At 38.9% G+C, this 13,880-nt stretch overlaps 1 protein-coding gene across 4 annotated transcripts in view; it reads right to left on the reverse strand.

Moving 5' to 3' along the window:
* The window catches only part of septin12 (septin 12), a 72,988-nt gene that overhangs the window by 17,586 nt on the left and 41,522 nt on the right, over positions 1-13,880 (reverse strand). For 3 of the 4 annotated variants that reach the window (XM_051102158.1, XM_051102179.1, XM_051102175.1), the window contains one exon: positions 6,720-6,974. In XM_051102158.1, coding sequence (XP_050958115.1) covers positions 6,720-6,974 — 255 coding nt within the window. Of the gene's footprint in view, positions 1-6,719; positions 6,975-12,322; positions 12,508-13,880 lie in introns of those variants that run through there. The other variant, XM_051102167.1, reaches the window with a different exon arrangement.

The following is a 13,880-nucleotide window of genomic DNA, read 5'->3' on the forward strand; positions in this document are numbered from 1 at the left end:
TTAACAGCTGGTCTATGTGGTAATAAGGTACATTGGACAGGATATCCAAATGTTCATTCACTGACCTCAAATATGGCTTTTCATCTGAAAGATGTATGTAGCAGCAACTTTACAGGTCCGCTCAATCTAATGTTAACCTAGAAAAAATGTGTGCTATGTTTGGCTCACTGTATGACACATTGAGGCGCCGGTGCGGTCACTTGCTCTTAAAATACATTTCTGGTCATACAGATAAAAGTAATACATCTTTCGAATCTGTAAAGACTGTATGTTTATTTGTGTGCACTCACAATAACAACGAAACTTTGCACTTTTGTAAAATAAAGCAAACAGGATGCACTTTCTGCCGTCTCGTATATACTTGTATACTTGAGCGCAAAACTTTGAAACTCTGTGTATAGAGAGTGAAATGTCTTTTAAATTAACCAATTAAATTAGAAAACATATATTCTCCAATATAAAACATGCATACAGGTGCATCACTACTGTGGTGATGTGAGTCATCTCTTAAGAAAAGAACAAAGAAAGCACTATTTTATCAATAAACATTAATGGAGTCTCCTTGCTGTTTTTCCCTGACACATTCATAATTATTATATCTGCCAATGCGCTGTGGCAAGCTTTTTTTGCCTGCGCTTGAGCGCTTATTAGGCTATGTAGGGAAGTAAAGGCACGTTATTATGATTTATATGGCTTATTAATAAACAAAATGTGTGACTAATAGTCAACTAATGCTTAAAGTGAACGACTAGTCGACCAGAAAATATGTAGTCGAGAGCAGCCCTACAATTTACGCACCCCCATGTCATTCAAGATGTTCATGTCTTTCTTTCTTTAGTCAAAAAGAAATGTTTTTGAGGAAAACCTTCTAGGATTTTTCTCCATATAGTGGACTTCAATGGGAATCAACAGGTTGAAGGTCCAAATTGCAGTTTCAATGTAGCTTCAAAGGGCTCTACACAATCCCAGCCGAGTAATAAGGGTATTGTCTAGCAAAACAATTGTTCATTTTCTAAAAACATAAAATTATATACACTTTTTAACCACAAATGCTTAACTTGCACTAGCTCTGTGATGTGCATCCTTGACTTCACGCATTATGTAAACAGGTTGGAAAGGTAATGCATGGTTAGTTCTTCGTCTGTGTACTTCAGTTCATAAAGGTATGATAGGGCAACAAATTCCATCTCATTTTCTCCTCCAACTTCAAAATCGCTGTTTTACATTTTTTGTAAAGGATATATGACTTTCTTTGCATGTTCACTTTGTAAACACTGGGTTGGTACTTCCGCCTACGTCACACGTGACCTTTCCAATGAAGTCGCTATTGCTAAACAAAAGCATTTGTAGTTAAAACGTATTGACGAAATACTGAAGAAAGAAAGACATGAATATCTGGGATGACATAGAGGTGAGTAAATTATCAGGAAATTTTTATTCTGGAAGTTAACTAATTCTCAAGTGTTCAAAACCAGAAAGAACCAGTTCATATGCATTTCGGGAATCAGACTACGAGGAACAAGAACAAGAACCGACTCATTCATTCATGATTCAGACTATAAGATCCATCTCATTTCATTTTGCAATTTCATTTGCTTTGTCGCAAGCTGTATATTCAGTAGTGACACTATTTATTTCAGTACAGTCTGAATCGGTGGAAGAATAACGTATGAGCGAGAGCCATTAACGCAACCGAACATCAGCCGATGTTCTCATAAAGGACCGTGCTGAGATAATGTGAAAAAAAAATAAAGGCTAGACCCAGTCAGGTGCTTGTGAATGAGTCACGCATTGACACATTTGTCCAGAAAAGCTGTGTTGTAACAGCTTGTCATTTACCACAACCACGTGAAATGCCAACAAATGCAGGTAGTAATTTTGCCAGTGTCATGTGTGTTTAACTCCAGTTGATTTCTCAAAAGCATTTCAAATGGTGAAATCACATCTCCTCTGAGACACTTTGAAGCACGGTTTACAAAGCTTTTCTTTGAACACAATATCTACAAAGCCCCCTTGACTCGAGGGCGACAACAAAGCAGAATGTATTGACTGCATTAAAAATGTCAGAATATGCTAAACTCATATTTGGGAGCACACTGCTATTTGACTTATGGGAAACTGGGAGACTCGCAGTTGTTTAAGCCCCGAGGCTACAAAAAGGTCCTGACCTTTACAACCGAGGACAAACTACACAGACCAACAGACTCCAAGTGCTACCATATGTACGTGCGGCTCTCGGATAAGAGCACCCCAGGGCAGGAAAAAGTGGACAGGCGAGCTTAACACACCAAGCTCATCCTGTAGAGTTTCCTCCGTTCCTACAATTTCATCCTGTCGTGTATATCTTGCTTTCGCACAATTCCTACTCTTCCTGTATCTTGTCAAGTCTGCATTCACGGTCATGTCATGCTAGCTAATACATGCTAGCATTTCCGAACACACCCTTGTCAGAGCCCCCGCCTTTGTGTTCTACAATGTGCTGTCAATGCTCCCAGCAAAATACGCAAACAGGAGATGCACATAAACCATTAAATTGTTTTAAATTCAAACATTCCATGTTCAGAATAAAAATTCTTTACGCTACATGAAAGGGAGAAAACAAATGATCTGTCAATAGCTCTACAGTGCATCGAGACTGAGTCAAACTGATCCACACCTGTCTCTACTGGGAAAGGGAGAGGGCGTTTCACCTTTGATGCATGTCCAGAGTAGCAGGCATGGAGAAAACTACCATACCTGCTACAATACCAGTACTGTAACCTCCACAGTTCACTGAGGCAAGGACGAAACTTGCACAGGCCAAATGTTACAGAGCCAGCTTTTGGGGGAGTGAGCATTGGACCAGAGCCGTTTTTGCTCTGCAGAATTCATCACAATACTGATCTGCTTTAACATGCCTTTGATGTGCTCCCTATCAAACAGGTTTCAAGCTGCTCTGGATAGAGAAGTGAAAAGCATCCCAGTGGGCAAAATGAGAACAGGTGAAGACTGTTATTGTCATATCTGCTCCTAATATCATTCCCAAACGCTTTGTGTGGATCATATTTAAAGCTGAAGTGTATTTATTGAGTGTTTCAGTCAGTGTTCTTTCAACCTTGGCTACCTTTATCAAGGTTTTTATTTTTATTTTTTTAAGAAAGATTTTCATCTTTTTCTTTTTGTTAGATAAACACATTAAAACTGATGTTTGTTCATTGTCTTGCTTGGCCAAAAGCTAGACTTTCAGTCTTTAAATATGAAAATTCATAAAAAAAAAAAAATCACCAGATGGGCTTTAAAAACAAACAAACTTGGCTGTCCATGAAATAAAATATTATAATATTATAAAATATTATAAATATTATAAATATAAAATAAAATAAAATAAAATAAAATAAAATATTATAATCTATAAATGACTAAGATTAATGATTTTTAAAGTTGGTTTGATTGCTTCTATTGTCCTCATTTGTAAGTCGCTTTGGAAAAAAGCATCTTCTAAATGACAATGTAAATACAAATTTAAGAAAATTAATCAGAAAGTATTAAAATGTAATCAGTTGCATTACTTTAATATGGTCACTGAAATAGTTACACTACTTATTATTACATTTTAAATAGGGAAACTCGAACCAACTATCTGTGGGTGGAAATGTTGAAGAAGTACTATCTATAGTTTTAAAAAAAACCTTAAAGCTGTCAAAAGTCCACTTCTTTGTTTTTCTGACAAAACAGGTGACATGGAGAAAGAATACACGCTGTTCATTTACATGTATTGCTGTCCTTTACTTGTCCTCTCAGATGGAAATGAGACTGTTGTGGGAATTTTCATTGCTTAAGGAAATAAAAGAAAGAAGAAATGCTCCTGGGTTGGGTTTACCTGAGTGTCCAAACAATGACAGATGGGAACGGGGTTGTAAGACTGTTTTGGAAGAACAGTTTGGAAAGCTAGTGGTGAAGTCAGTGGTGCAGAAACTACACACTTCAGCTTTAATTTGTTTTGCTGACATCGTTGTGGAACAGCGGCCGATACTGTGTTTCTCTGTGAGACTCGCAGCCTTTGAAGGATTTGGCAAAAATGTCCTTTCTATTACCACTATGGAGGATCCACCAAGGGGAAAGAAAGCACAAGCAAGGGAGTGAGAAAAACCTGGCAACTCTGTTTAAAAAACAGAGGAATGAAAAAAAGTGGAAAAGAAGAATAGCTCTCAGTGGAGAGCTGGATGGCCTTGAATTTGTGATGCTGTAGCCATCATAAATCCCTTTGGCTGGCCCAGTTGGGGAACACTCTGAGCCACATTCGGCTCCAGCCTGGCCCTGCCTCCCAGCACACAGACAACACAACAATAGCCCTCGCCATTTAATTAGGTAAGGCCCACACTCAGCCAACACCCCCCTCCTGTTCCTCCTCCTTCCCGCATGCTTACCCTCTCTCTTGCTAGAAGCACAGTGGGATTTGGGAGGTTCTAGTGCTCTGATTGGTCAGCCTTGAATAAGGTGGCCAGTTTGAATCAGGCAGATGTCCAGTAGCTGCCCAGAACAGTTAATACTAGCAAGCTCTACTGAACCGGTAGAATATAGCCCTAGTAGGCAACCTGGCATAAAATTTGTGACTTACAAAAATACTGTCTTTACATGAACTTCATTGAAAAACTATTTTAATATATTTTAAAATGTAATTCATTCCTGTGATGACAGAGCTGAATTTTCAGCAGCCATTATTCAAGTCTTCAGTGTCACATGATCCTTCAGAAATCATTCTAAAGGCTGGAATACACTACATGGTTTTCCCCCCGAATTTCCACCGATTTACTGTCTGGAGAAGTTGAATTTAAATTGACAGGTTTAGCATAGTGAATAAAGGTCACACACTCTGACTTTTTTAGTTTCAGACTATAATTTCATCCAGTCTGAGGATATCAAGCAGTTGGGGGTTCGGTGCCTTGCTCAGAATCTCACCTCGCTCGTGGTATTGAGGGTGGAGAGAGGGCTGGTAATTCACTCCCCCCACCTACAATCCCTGCCGGACCTGAGACCTAAACCCGTGACCTTCGGGTTACAAGTCCGACTCTCTAACTATTAGGCCACGACTGCCCCGTATTGTGTATTATGATTATGTTGCTTAGAAATAAAATGATCTTTGGGTAAAATGATGGTTTGTCTCACTGGAAAAAATCTATTACATTTGAGGTCAAAAGTTTACATACACCTTGCAGAATCTGCAAAATGTTTATTATTTTACCAAAATAAGAAGGATCATACAAATGCATGTATTTTTTTATTTGGTACTGACCTGAATAAGATATTTCACATTAAAGACATTTACATATAGTCCACAAGAGAAAATAATAGTTGAATTTATAAAAAACGACCCTGTCCAAAAGTTTACATACTCTTGATTCTTAATACTGTGTTGTTACCTGCCCGCTTTTCTTTAGAAAAATCCTTCAGGTCCCAGACATTATTTGCTTTTCCAGCATTTTTGTGTATTTGAACCCTTTCCAACAATAACTGTGTGATTTTGAGATCCATCTTTTCACACTGAGGACAACTGATGGACTCATATGCAACTATTACAGAAGGTTCAAGCACTCACTGATGCTCTAGAAGGAAACATGATACATTAAGAGCCGGGATGTAAACTTTTGAACAAAATGAAGATGTGTACATTTTTCTTATTTTGCCTAAATATCATATTTTTTAATTTAGTACTGCCCTTCAGAAGCTACAGAAGATACTTACATGTTTCCCAGAAATTTACCCTGATCTTCAAATTCAAAATCTTTCACCCCCCAGCTCTTAATACATTGTGTTTCCTTCTGGAGCATCAGTGAGCGTTTGAACCTTCTGTAATAGTTGCATATGAGTCCCTCAGTTGTCCTCAGTGTGAAAAGATGGACCTTAAAATCATAGTCATTGTATGGGTTCAAATACACAAAAATGCTGAAAAACCAAAGAATTTGTGGGACCTGAAGGATTTTTCTGAAGAACAGCAGACAGTTTAACCGTTCAGGACAAACAAGGGACTCGTGAACAACTATCAATAAACTAAAAACACAGCTGTGGATCATTCGGGTAACAACACAGTATTAAGAATCAAGTCTATTATTTTATCTTGTGGACTACATGTAAACGTCTTTTATGTGAAATATTTTTTATTTAGTACTGACCTGAAAAAGATAACATGCATTTTGTATGATTCCTCTTATTTTGATAAAATAATTAACATTTTGCAGATTCTGCAAGGTCTATGTAAAGTTTTGACCTCAATAAAAAGAGCTTTTAAACATTTCCCCTAACAGGCAATGGCACCATTTCCTCTTCACCTGCCTGTGTTTCCTGTTAAAAGCTGAACTACATGAGCTGAACTCCCACCCCCTTCATAAACACACCTCTCATTCTCAGCTAGTGACTTTTTACCTGATCTGACACCTCAAGTCTATTCTATTTTTATCTCTTGGCTAAAGCGTCCCGAACTCAACTAAGCTCATGAGAGAAAAACAAACAAGGTCATGTTCACACTTTGAACAGAGAGAGAACAAGAGGTGTGAAGTCATTTAGGCAGCAGTTATGCATGTCATTTGAAATGTCAAGTTTCAACATACTATTTTGAATCAGCTTTGAGGGCTTTGTATTTTTAAAGACTTCAAATATTTCTCTGTATAAGTACAAACTAGACACATCCTACTTTAAAAAAATGTTCAAAAGTCCAATTTAAGTCAGAGCAATGTTCCACTTACCAACCACCATGATATTAAATTCAAAGCCAGCCTTCATGGTTTTGCGTCTCATCTGGTCCAACACTGCCTCAATGCCGACATATCCGAAGAGATCTCTGCCCTTGATAATGCCTTGCGTGTCAGATTCACTGAGGCATGGCAGAGGATGTTCCATCTCCACCACTCTCTCCTCTACCTCCCTCTCCTCCATGACCTCCATCTCCTCCTCCATCCGGACAGGTGGCTCCAGATCCAGGCCCTGCTCTTGTGCTGTTTCTGCCGAGAGAGAGAAAGAGAGACCCAAGTGTTTAACATAAAAGATCTCTCAGGAAGCCCTTAAACAAATGTTATACTACACAGGAAGGTTTTTCTTTAGAAGAGTCTCTATCCCAAATGAGTCCTTGCAGTTTGTGTCTGAGATGCATTGACAATTTAATCGCGTATATCAACCTAACAATAAGACACTATGGAACTTGGGCAAAGTGTTTTATTTTATTTTTTGTAAAAAGGTTTGTAGAAAATCAGAAGCAGAAAAAGCCCTGGACCTGGTTAGGTTAGCATTCTTACACTGAGATTCTATTTTGTAGACATTAATCTAGCGCCCACGTTTCCTGACATGTTATGCGCTAGCATAATGCACAATTCTCCGCTGCAATTAATTTGAGGAAAAGATGTTCATTTTTTGCCTGGCTTGTTTATGAGCCACAGAGCTGTGTGCTGTGAGCATGCTCAGAGCATGCAGGTGGAGATTAATACACATTATGATGACTGACAGGAGGCAAATGTAGGTGAGGCACAGATCGATTCAGACAGGGAATTGAAATAATGAGGACGAAGAATTGAGAATTGTCCATAATTGTGCTTCCATCCTGGGCTGAAATGAGGCATTAGATTCATTTGTTAACGCCTGATATGTGGGTCAGGAAGAGGTTGATTTTATCTTAAGGTTTACTCTGCATTCACCAAATGGAAATGGATATGTAAAGTACCCCCAATGTGCAATGAACTTTATGCAGCATAGTGTCAGCAGCGAAAAAACAGCAACCCAGAGCAGAAATGGGTTTGCTGCCGGAGTGTCAGTTTGTTCAGCTCAATTGAGTTCACTCGCGAGAGCGGCCAACACAGAGACAGCAGTTCACACGGCACTGGTTAACTACTGAGGCACGGACACCTGTCAGCTGGCTCGGCCGAGAGATGCCCCATCTGACTTAGCGAGCGCAGCAGCAGGGGGTGGATAGTGTTACCGGGCTAATGTTTTTTCTTATCCTTGTACTGTACTTTGTACCATTCCCATCTTGAGACAGCTCCGCTTCATAAGAGGATTGGTAACAACCCCCGCCTGATAACCTCTAAAGTTGTCCTGGTGGAGACAATACTCCAGTCACATAGTTCAAAACAAAGTCAAAATCACATTATGTCCACAAGTTCACAAGATAGCTGCTCAGCATTGGGCCAAATTCAGAATGCAACTCACTCTTAAATGTATAAATGTGAATATGAATACTATTAGCCACACCCACAGGATGTTGATTTAATCTTATGAAGTAAATTACATACAGTAAAATGGTATTTACAATTGAAGTCAAAAGTTTACATACACCTTGCAGAATCTGCAAAATGTTAATTATTTTATCAAAATAAATACTGTGTAGTTACCTGAATTATACGTTTATCTGTTTAGTGATAGTTGTTTATGAGTCCCTTGTTTGTCCTGAATGGTTAAACTGGCTGCTGTTCTTCAGAAAAATCCTTCAGGTCCCACAAATTCTTTGGTTTTTCTGCATTTTTGTGTATTTGGACCCTTTCCAACAATGACTGTGTGATTTTGAGATTCATCTTTTCACACTGAGGACAACTGAGGGACTCATATGCAACTATTACAAAAGGTTCAAACACTCACTGATGCTCCAGAAGGAAAAACAATGCATTAGGAGTTGGGGGGGTAAAAACTTTTGAACAGTATAAAGATGTTTACATATTTATTTTTTTGCCTAAATATCTTTTTTTCCTTCTACATAGTACTGCCCTTCAGAAGCTACAGAAGATACTTACATGTTTCCCAGAAGACAAAATAATATTAAATCTACCCTGATCTTCAAATTCAAAAAGTTTTCATCCCCCTGGCTCTTAATGCATTGTGTTTCCTCAGTTGCCCTCGGTGTGAAAAGATGGATCTCAAAATTATACAGTCATTGCTGGAAAGGGCTGAAATACACAAAAATGCTGCAAAACCAAAGAATTTGTGCAACCTGAAGGATTTTTGTGAATAACAACAGGCAGTTTAACTGTTCAGGACAAACAAGGGATTCATAAACAACTATCACTAAACTAAAAAACACAGCTGTGGATCATTCAGGTAACAACACAGTATTAAGAATCAGCTGTTGTTCGGATCATGATTAAAATGCAGTGGTTTCATGCATTCTGATTCACATAAAGGCACAGTCAGGGAAGAAATGTGATAAACCGTAAAACTTTTTGACCAGATTTTTGGTCAAACCACCCAGCACTAACTGAACAATATCTAGCAGTTGCGTTAAAGCTCTTGGGAATGATTAGTATTACATGTAATCATATGAGAAGATCTAGTATATAAAAAGGGATCATCTCAAATATGAGAAGACAAGCTGTATTACCCTGCCAAGGCCACAGCTGCTTTCACACCCACATCTAAAGTGTGCATGTGTGTGTTAAAATCAGCTCATTTGTGTATGAAAACACGGGAGTGTAAAATGATCCCCAGGAAATGCCAAGTTTGCACTCCTTTATTATGCATTGTTAATGGCAGTGACTGTGAGCTGCACCCAACATGACACTCTGATTGCTTCATATACATGAGTGTGTTACATTAACAGGTCAACAAAACGTCCTTAACACAAGTATGCAAAGCACACAACAACAATAGAATTTATCTTAAAAGGACAGTTCAGCCCAAAATGATGTCTTCATTTACTCACCCTTATGTTGTTCCAAACTTATACGAGTTCCCTTTGTCTGAGGAACACAACATGGGTACATAAAATAAATTAAAAAAGAAATAAATAAATAAAAAAAACACCACCACGGTGTTGGCAGATTTTTCATTTTGGAGTTGAACTATCCCTTCAAGACAAGCTACACCATGAGTTGCGTAATAATAAAACTAATATGATTATACGATCGTCCACCTCAGGCACAAATTAACGCCTTGTTAAGTTTATTAATATCAATATCTCTTAGAAGAACAACACAGTAAAAGTAAAAATATGTTGTTGCCACAGGCTGCAAAGATGTTACCACAAATGTTTTTTCTCACAACTATTAAACACTTTCTCATGCTGTGCTTCGGCCTGGTCCCAACCCTGAGCCTTGCTGACTCACACTGTTCAATTATATCAGCTTAAGAATTGAAACATTGTATGGCACATGCAGAAGCTGATTAATGTTCATTTCAGTGAGTCAAGAATTATGTGTGGGAATCAGCATGCAGCCTGTGCTGCGTTTGATCAGCTGAGGGAACCCTTCATGAACTGAGGAGCCTGTCTGCTGGTCCAGATGAATTAATCAGCTAAAAATACACCCTACGTCCTCCGTCCACCAAAATGGAACTAATCCTGGGCTTCTTATTCCCTAACTGGCATTACATTCAAGCGATCCATCCACGTAATCTAAGCAAGACTGCACTGACTTAAGGCAAAGCGAGCGAATTTCTGACTTTGAACTTTGTGTAATTTGAAAAGTATGTGTTGTCACTGTCGAACGTATAAAGTTTGACTTTTGTGAGAAGCAAAACTTATGCAAAAGGGAGAGGAGACAGGCAGACTGTGGATTGACAGATTTATTTATTTGATGCTGTCTGAAATCTGCCTGCACTCTAATAGAAGCTGACAAATAGAGCTACGCTTGGAGATAGCAAGGGTAGACACAATGTCTTCCAAGGCTTGAGAAAAGCAAACAAAGTGAGAGAAAAGGGCTAAAAAGTAGGAAAGAAGTTGGAACTTTTTAATAAAAACCTTGCATATTGTGTTTAAACAAAAGCAGGCCTGTCCCTGGGTTTGCTCAGTGTCTGTTCTTGTTCCTTAATAAAACTGTTCACAGATGTGGCCCATCTTCTCTTGACATGACCAAGAAACACAGCAGCACACAGCGAGCAAACACAAATCACTCTTACTTAGTACAAAGCATCTCAGATATCAGTTTTTTGTATTCTTTTTCCTTATAACCTCATTAGTAAGGTCTAAGTGTTCATTTATTGGCACCAAACCATAAATATGTTCATTTGAACTCATACTTCTCTGAAATAAAAAATGAGTTTGATATTGTTGGAGTCAGAGACCTGGACGAGTACAACAAGATGTGTCAAACTAAACTAAAAACTTTCACAAACTGCCCTAAAAGCAATTATTTAAGGCCTATATATAAAGCAAGGCAAAAGTGTAAATGTCAAGATGATCTACAACTATATGAGTGAAGTAAACACACCAATGCCCAGTGCGGCCATGAACTGACCTATGGCAGGAAACTGGTAAACACACTCACACAAACACATTTAATTTCATAATGTGTCACATACGTTTTCCCCTGAGCATCACGTAGAGCCACAAAAGTAAGAATGTAGAGGTAAACGAGCATCCGTTTTACACTTTAAAGATCTGCTGTGCTAACTGCTAACATCTGATCTACAACTAAAAATAATGGCTGTTGCACGCCATTGTTTTGTAGTCTTCCCATATGGGAAATATCATCATTATATAAATTTAAATGCCTTTTAACCACGGCAATATCTCTGAGAATTACACTGTACTTGGCAGATAATGAAAGAGAGAGAAAAAGAGAAGTATCAATAGCGCATGTTAATATGAAGCATTGATAATGGCTATAAAAGTTTCCGAGGCCTGTGTGTTGTCTTTCATGTGGCTCTGTACAAATTTTGAACCGTTTTGCTTAATTTAGCCACAACTTTCTGTAGCTAGCAATGGAAGACTCCATTTATGACCATACACTATAGCTAATTTAATGGTAATTACAAAGTTACACAACAGTAATCTAATTAAAATGTTGGAAAACCTCAACAAAAAAAGCTCAAAATAATTAACACCAGCACCATGTAAAGCACATTTTATCCATGCTAGTCAAAAAAAAAACCTTACATCTGAACCTCATCACGGCACCATTTTGGACTCTTGTGCTCTTTGTGTCAACTTCCTGTTTATTTTCATCACAAATTAGTAAAATTTCAAAAGTTTGCTTCTAAAATGTTGCAGCACACAAGAGGAAACGACTCGAATGGTTTCATGTGAGAGAGTCAGCATTTCATTATACTTGCTGCAAATGGCAAACACGGCTGTTGCATCTTGAAAAGGGGTAACCAATAACCATAACCAAGCTTCAAACATCAGAGCGTGTCAACCCTCAATTCCTTCCTGCCAGAATATATCTCAGATGACAAAAATAGAGCAAAACAAGCCAACTTTGACGGCATGATTTTAGAAAAGTGTCTTCTCGGGCAGCCATGAGACTCTCCCTCCCCCCTTTTGCCACTGTTGAAGTGCTCCATTGCTCTTGGTTCCATTGTTATCAGAGGGGCAGTGAAGCTGAGACACACGCAAAGCCCATGGGATAAAAAAAAAAAGGAAGATTCTTACCTTCTCTCATTCACAAAGCTCTGTCCACACCACTCTCCCCACTGAAGACCCAGCGGCCCACACCGGACAGTCCACAAGTGTGATGTACCTCAAGACTTGTCTCCCTAAACTTCTGCTTTGTGCTCTGTGTAACTGCCCATGCACTTCTCCCCCTCTCTCAGTGTCTCTCTCCCTCACTATGGAGAAAGAGCGCAGGGGTAACGGCTAAAGCTGCTCACGCTCATTCACATGCAGATCGCCAAGAAGCTTCCACTAATCCAAAAGAGGACTTCTCCCATCCACCCCTCCTCCCCGCATCTCTCTACTGCCTCTCTCAAACTCATTTGCACACGAGTGGGGCTGCTGTCAGTCGGCCGGCCCGGGCTCCCCTGCTGACCACACAATGAGGAAAATACGTAATTGACCCATAAAATCAATTAGGAGAAATTTTAGTGCTTTTTTGAATAGTCGGCATCCGCAGACTCGCTCATCTGAGAGGAAAAGAAAAGCAAATCGCAGTTACTCGTTCAGTGCAAATGTCTGTGCTGGTAATAAGTGCCGCCTGTGCTGTCACGCTGGGCTGTTTGGGCTATGGATTGCTGTTAAAAGACGTGGTAATGGTCAATCAGACGTGAGTGGTTTTTATACTGACAAAGAGCTTGTAGTTCAGCATTTACAGAAAAGCAGCACTGGAGTTTAAGTGCATGGACACATATTATTAGTGCACAGCAAGCCTGATATCACTAGATAAAAACATTTGTATGTTTTCAGTTGAATAGTTATAATTTTAGCTGATCCTCAAAACTAAACACCTTCAAAGCTGCGCGTCAAAACTAGACAGGTTTTAATATAATTGATTTAATGGATAAACCTGTGTGAATATAAAGTGCCAGTTAACGCAAAAATAAACATTCTGCCATCATTTATTTACCCTCATGTCGTTCCAAACCAGTAAGACATTAGTTCATCTTCAGAACACAAATTAGGATATTTTTTATAAAATCAGATGGCTTTCTGACCCTGCATAGACAGCAGTGCAACTGACACGTTCAAGGCCCAGAAAGGTAGTAAGGACATTGTTAAAATAGTCCATGTGACATCAGTGGTTCAAATGTAACGTGGGGTTTGGGTTTTGTTTTATTTTCATGTTTTCTTGTCTTTTATTTTGAAGTTTTGCCATGGTCCTTGTTAGAGTCTTGCTTCCCTGCCCCTCATGTATTCCTTCCATTGGTTCCTTAGTTTTATGTTCTAATTGGTCGTCCTAGTCATGTGTCTTGTTTCTCATTAGTTTGTTCTTTACATGTGAATTCCATTGTTTGATATAAATAGCCCACATGTAGCCATTGTTCCTTGTTGTGTATTGATGTGTGTACCTGCTGTTGGTGAGTTTGTGTATCTGTTCCTGTTCCATGCCAAGTCTGTTTAAGGTCAAGTCTGTTCATGCCATGCCAAGTCAAGTTTTTGGATTTCACTGTAAATAAACTGCACTTTCATCCACGAGATAAACCACATCTCGCCACATATTCCCTTCAGTGGACATTCGTTACAGAATACACGACCGCTAAAATGAACCCAGCAA

Source organism: Labeo rohita, chromosome 3 (assembly GCF_022985175.1).
Source record: "Labeo rohita strain BAU-BD-2019 chromosome 3, IGBB_LRoh.1.0, whole genome shotgun sequence".
NCBI lineage: Eukaryota > Metazoa > Chordata > Actinopteri > Cypriniformes > Cyprinidae > Labeo > Labeo rohita.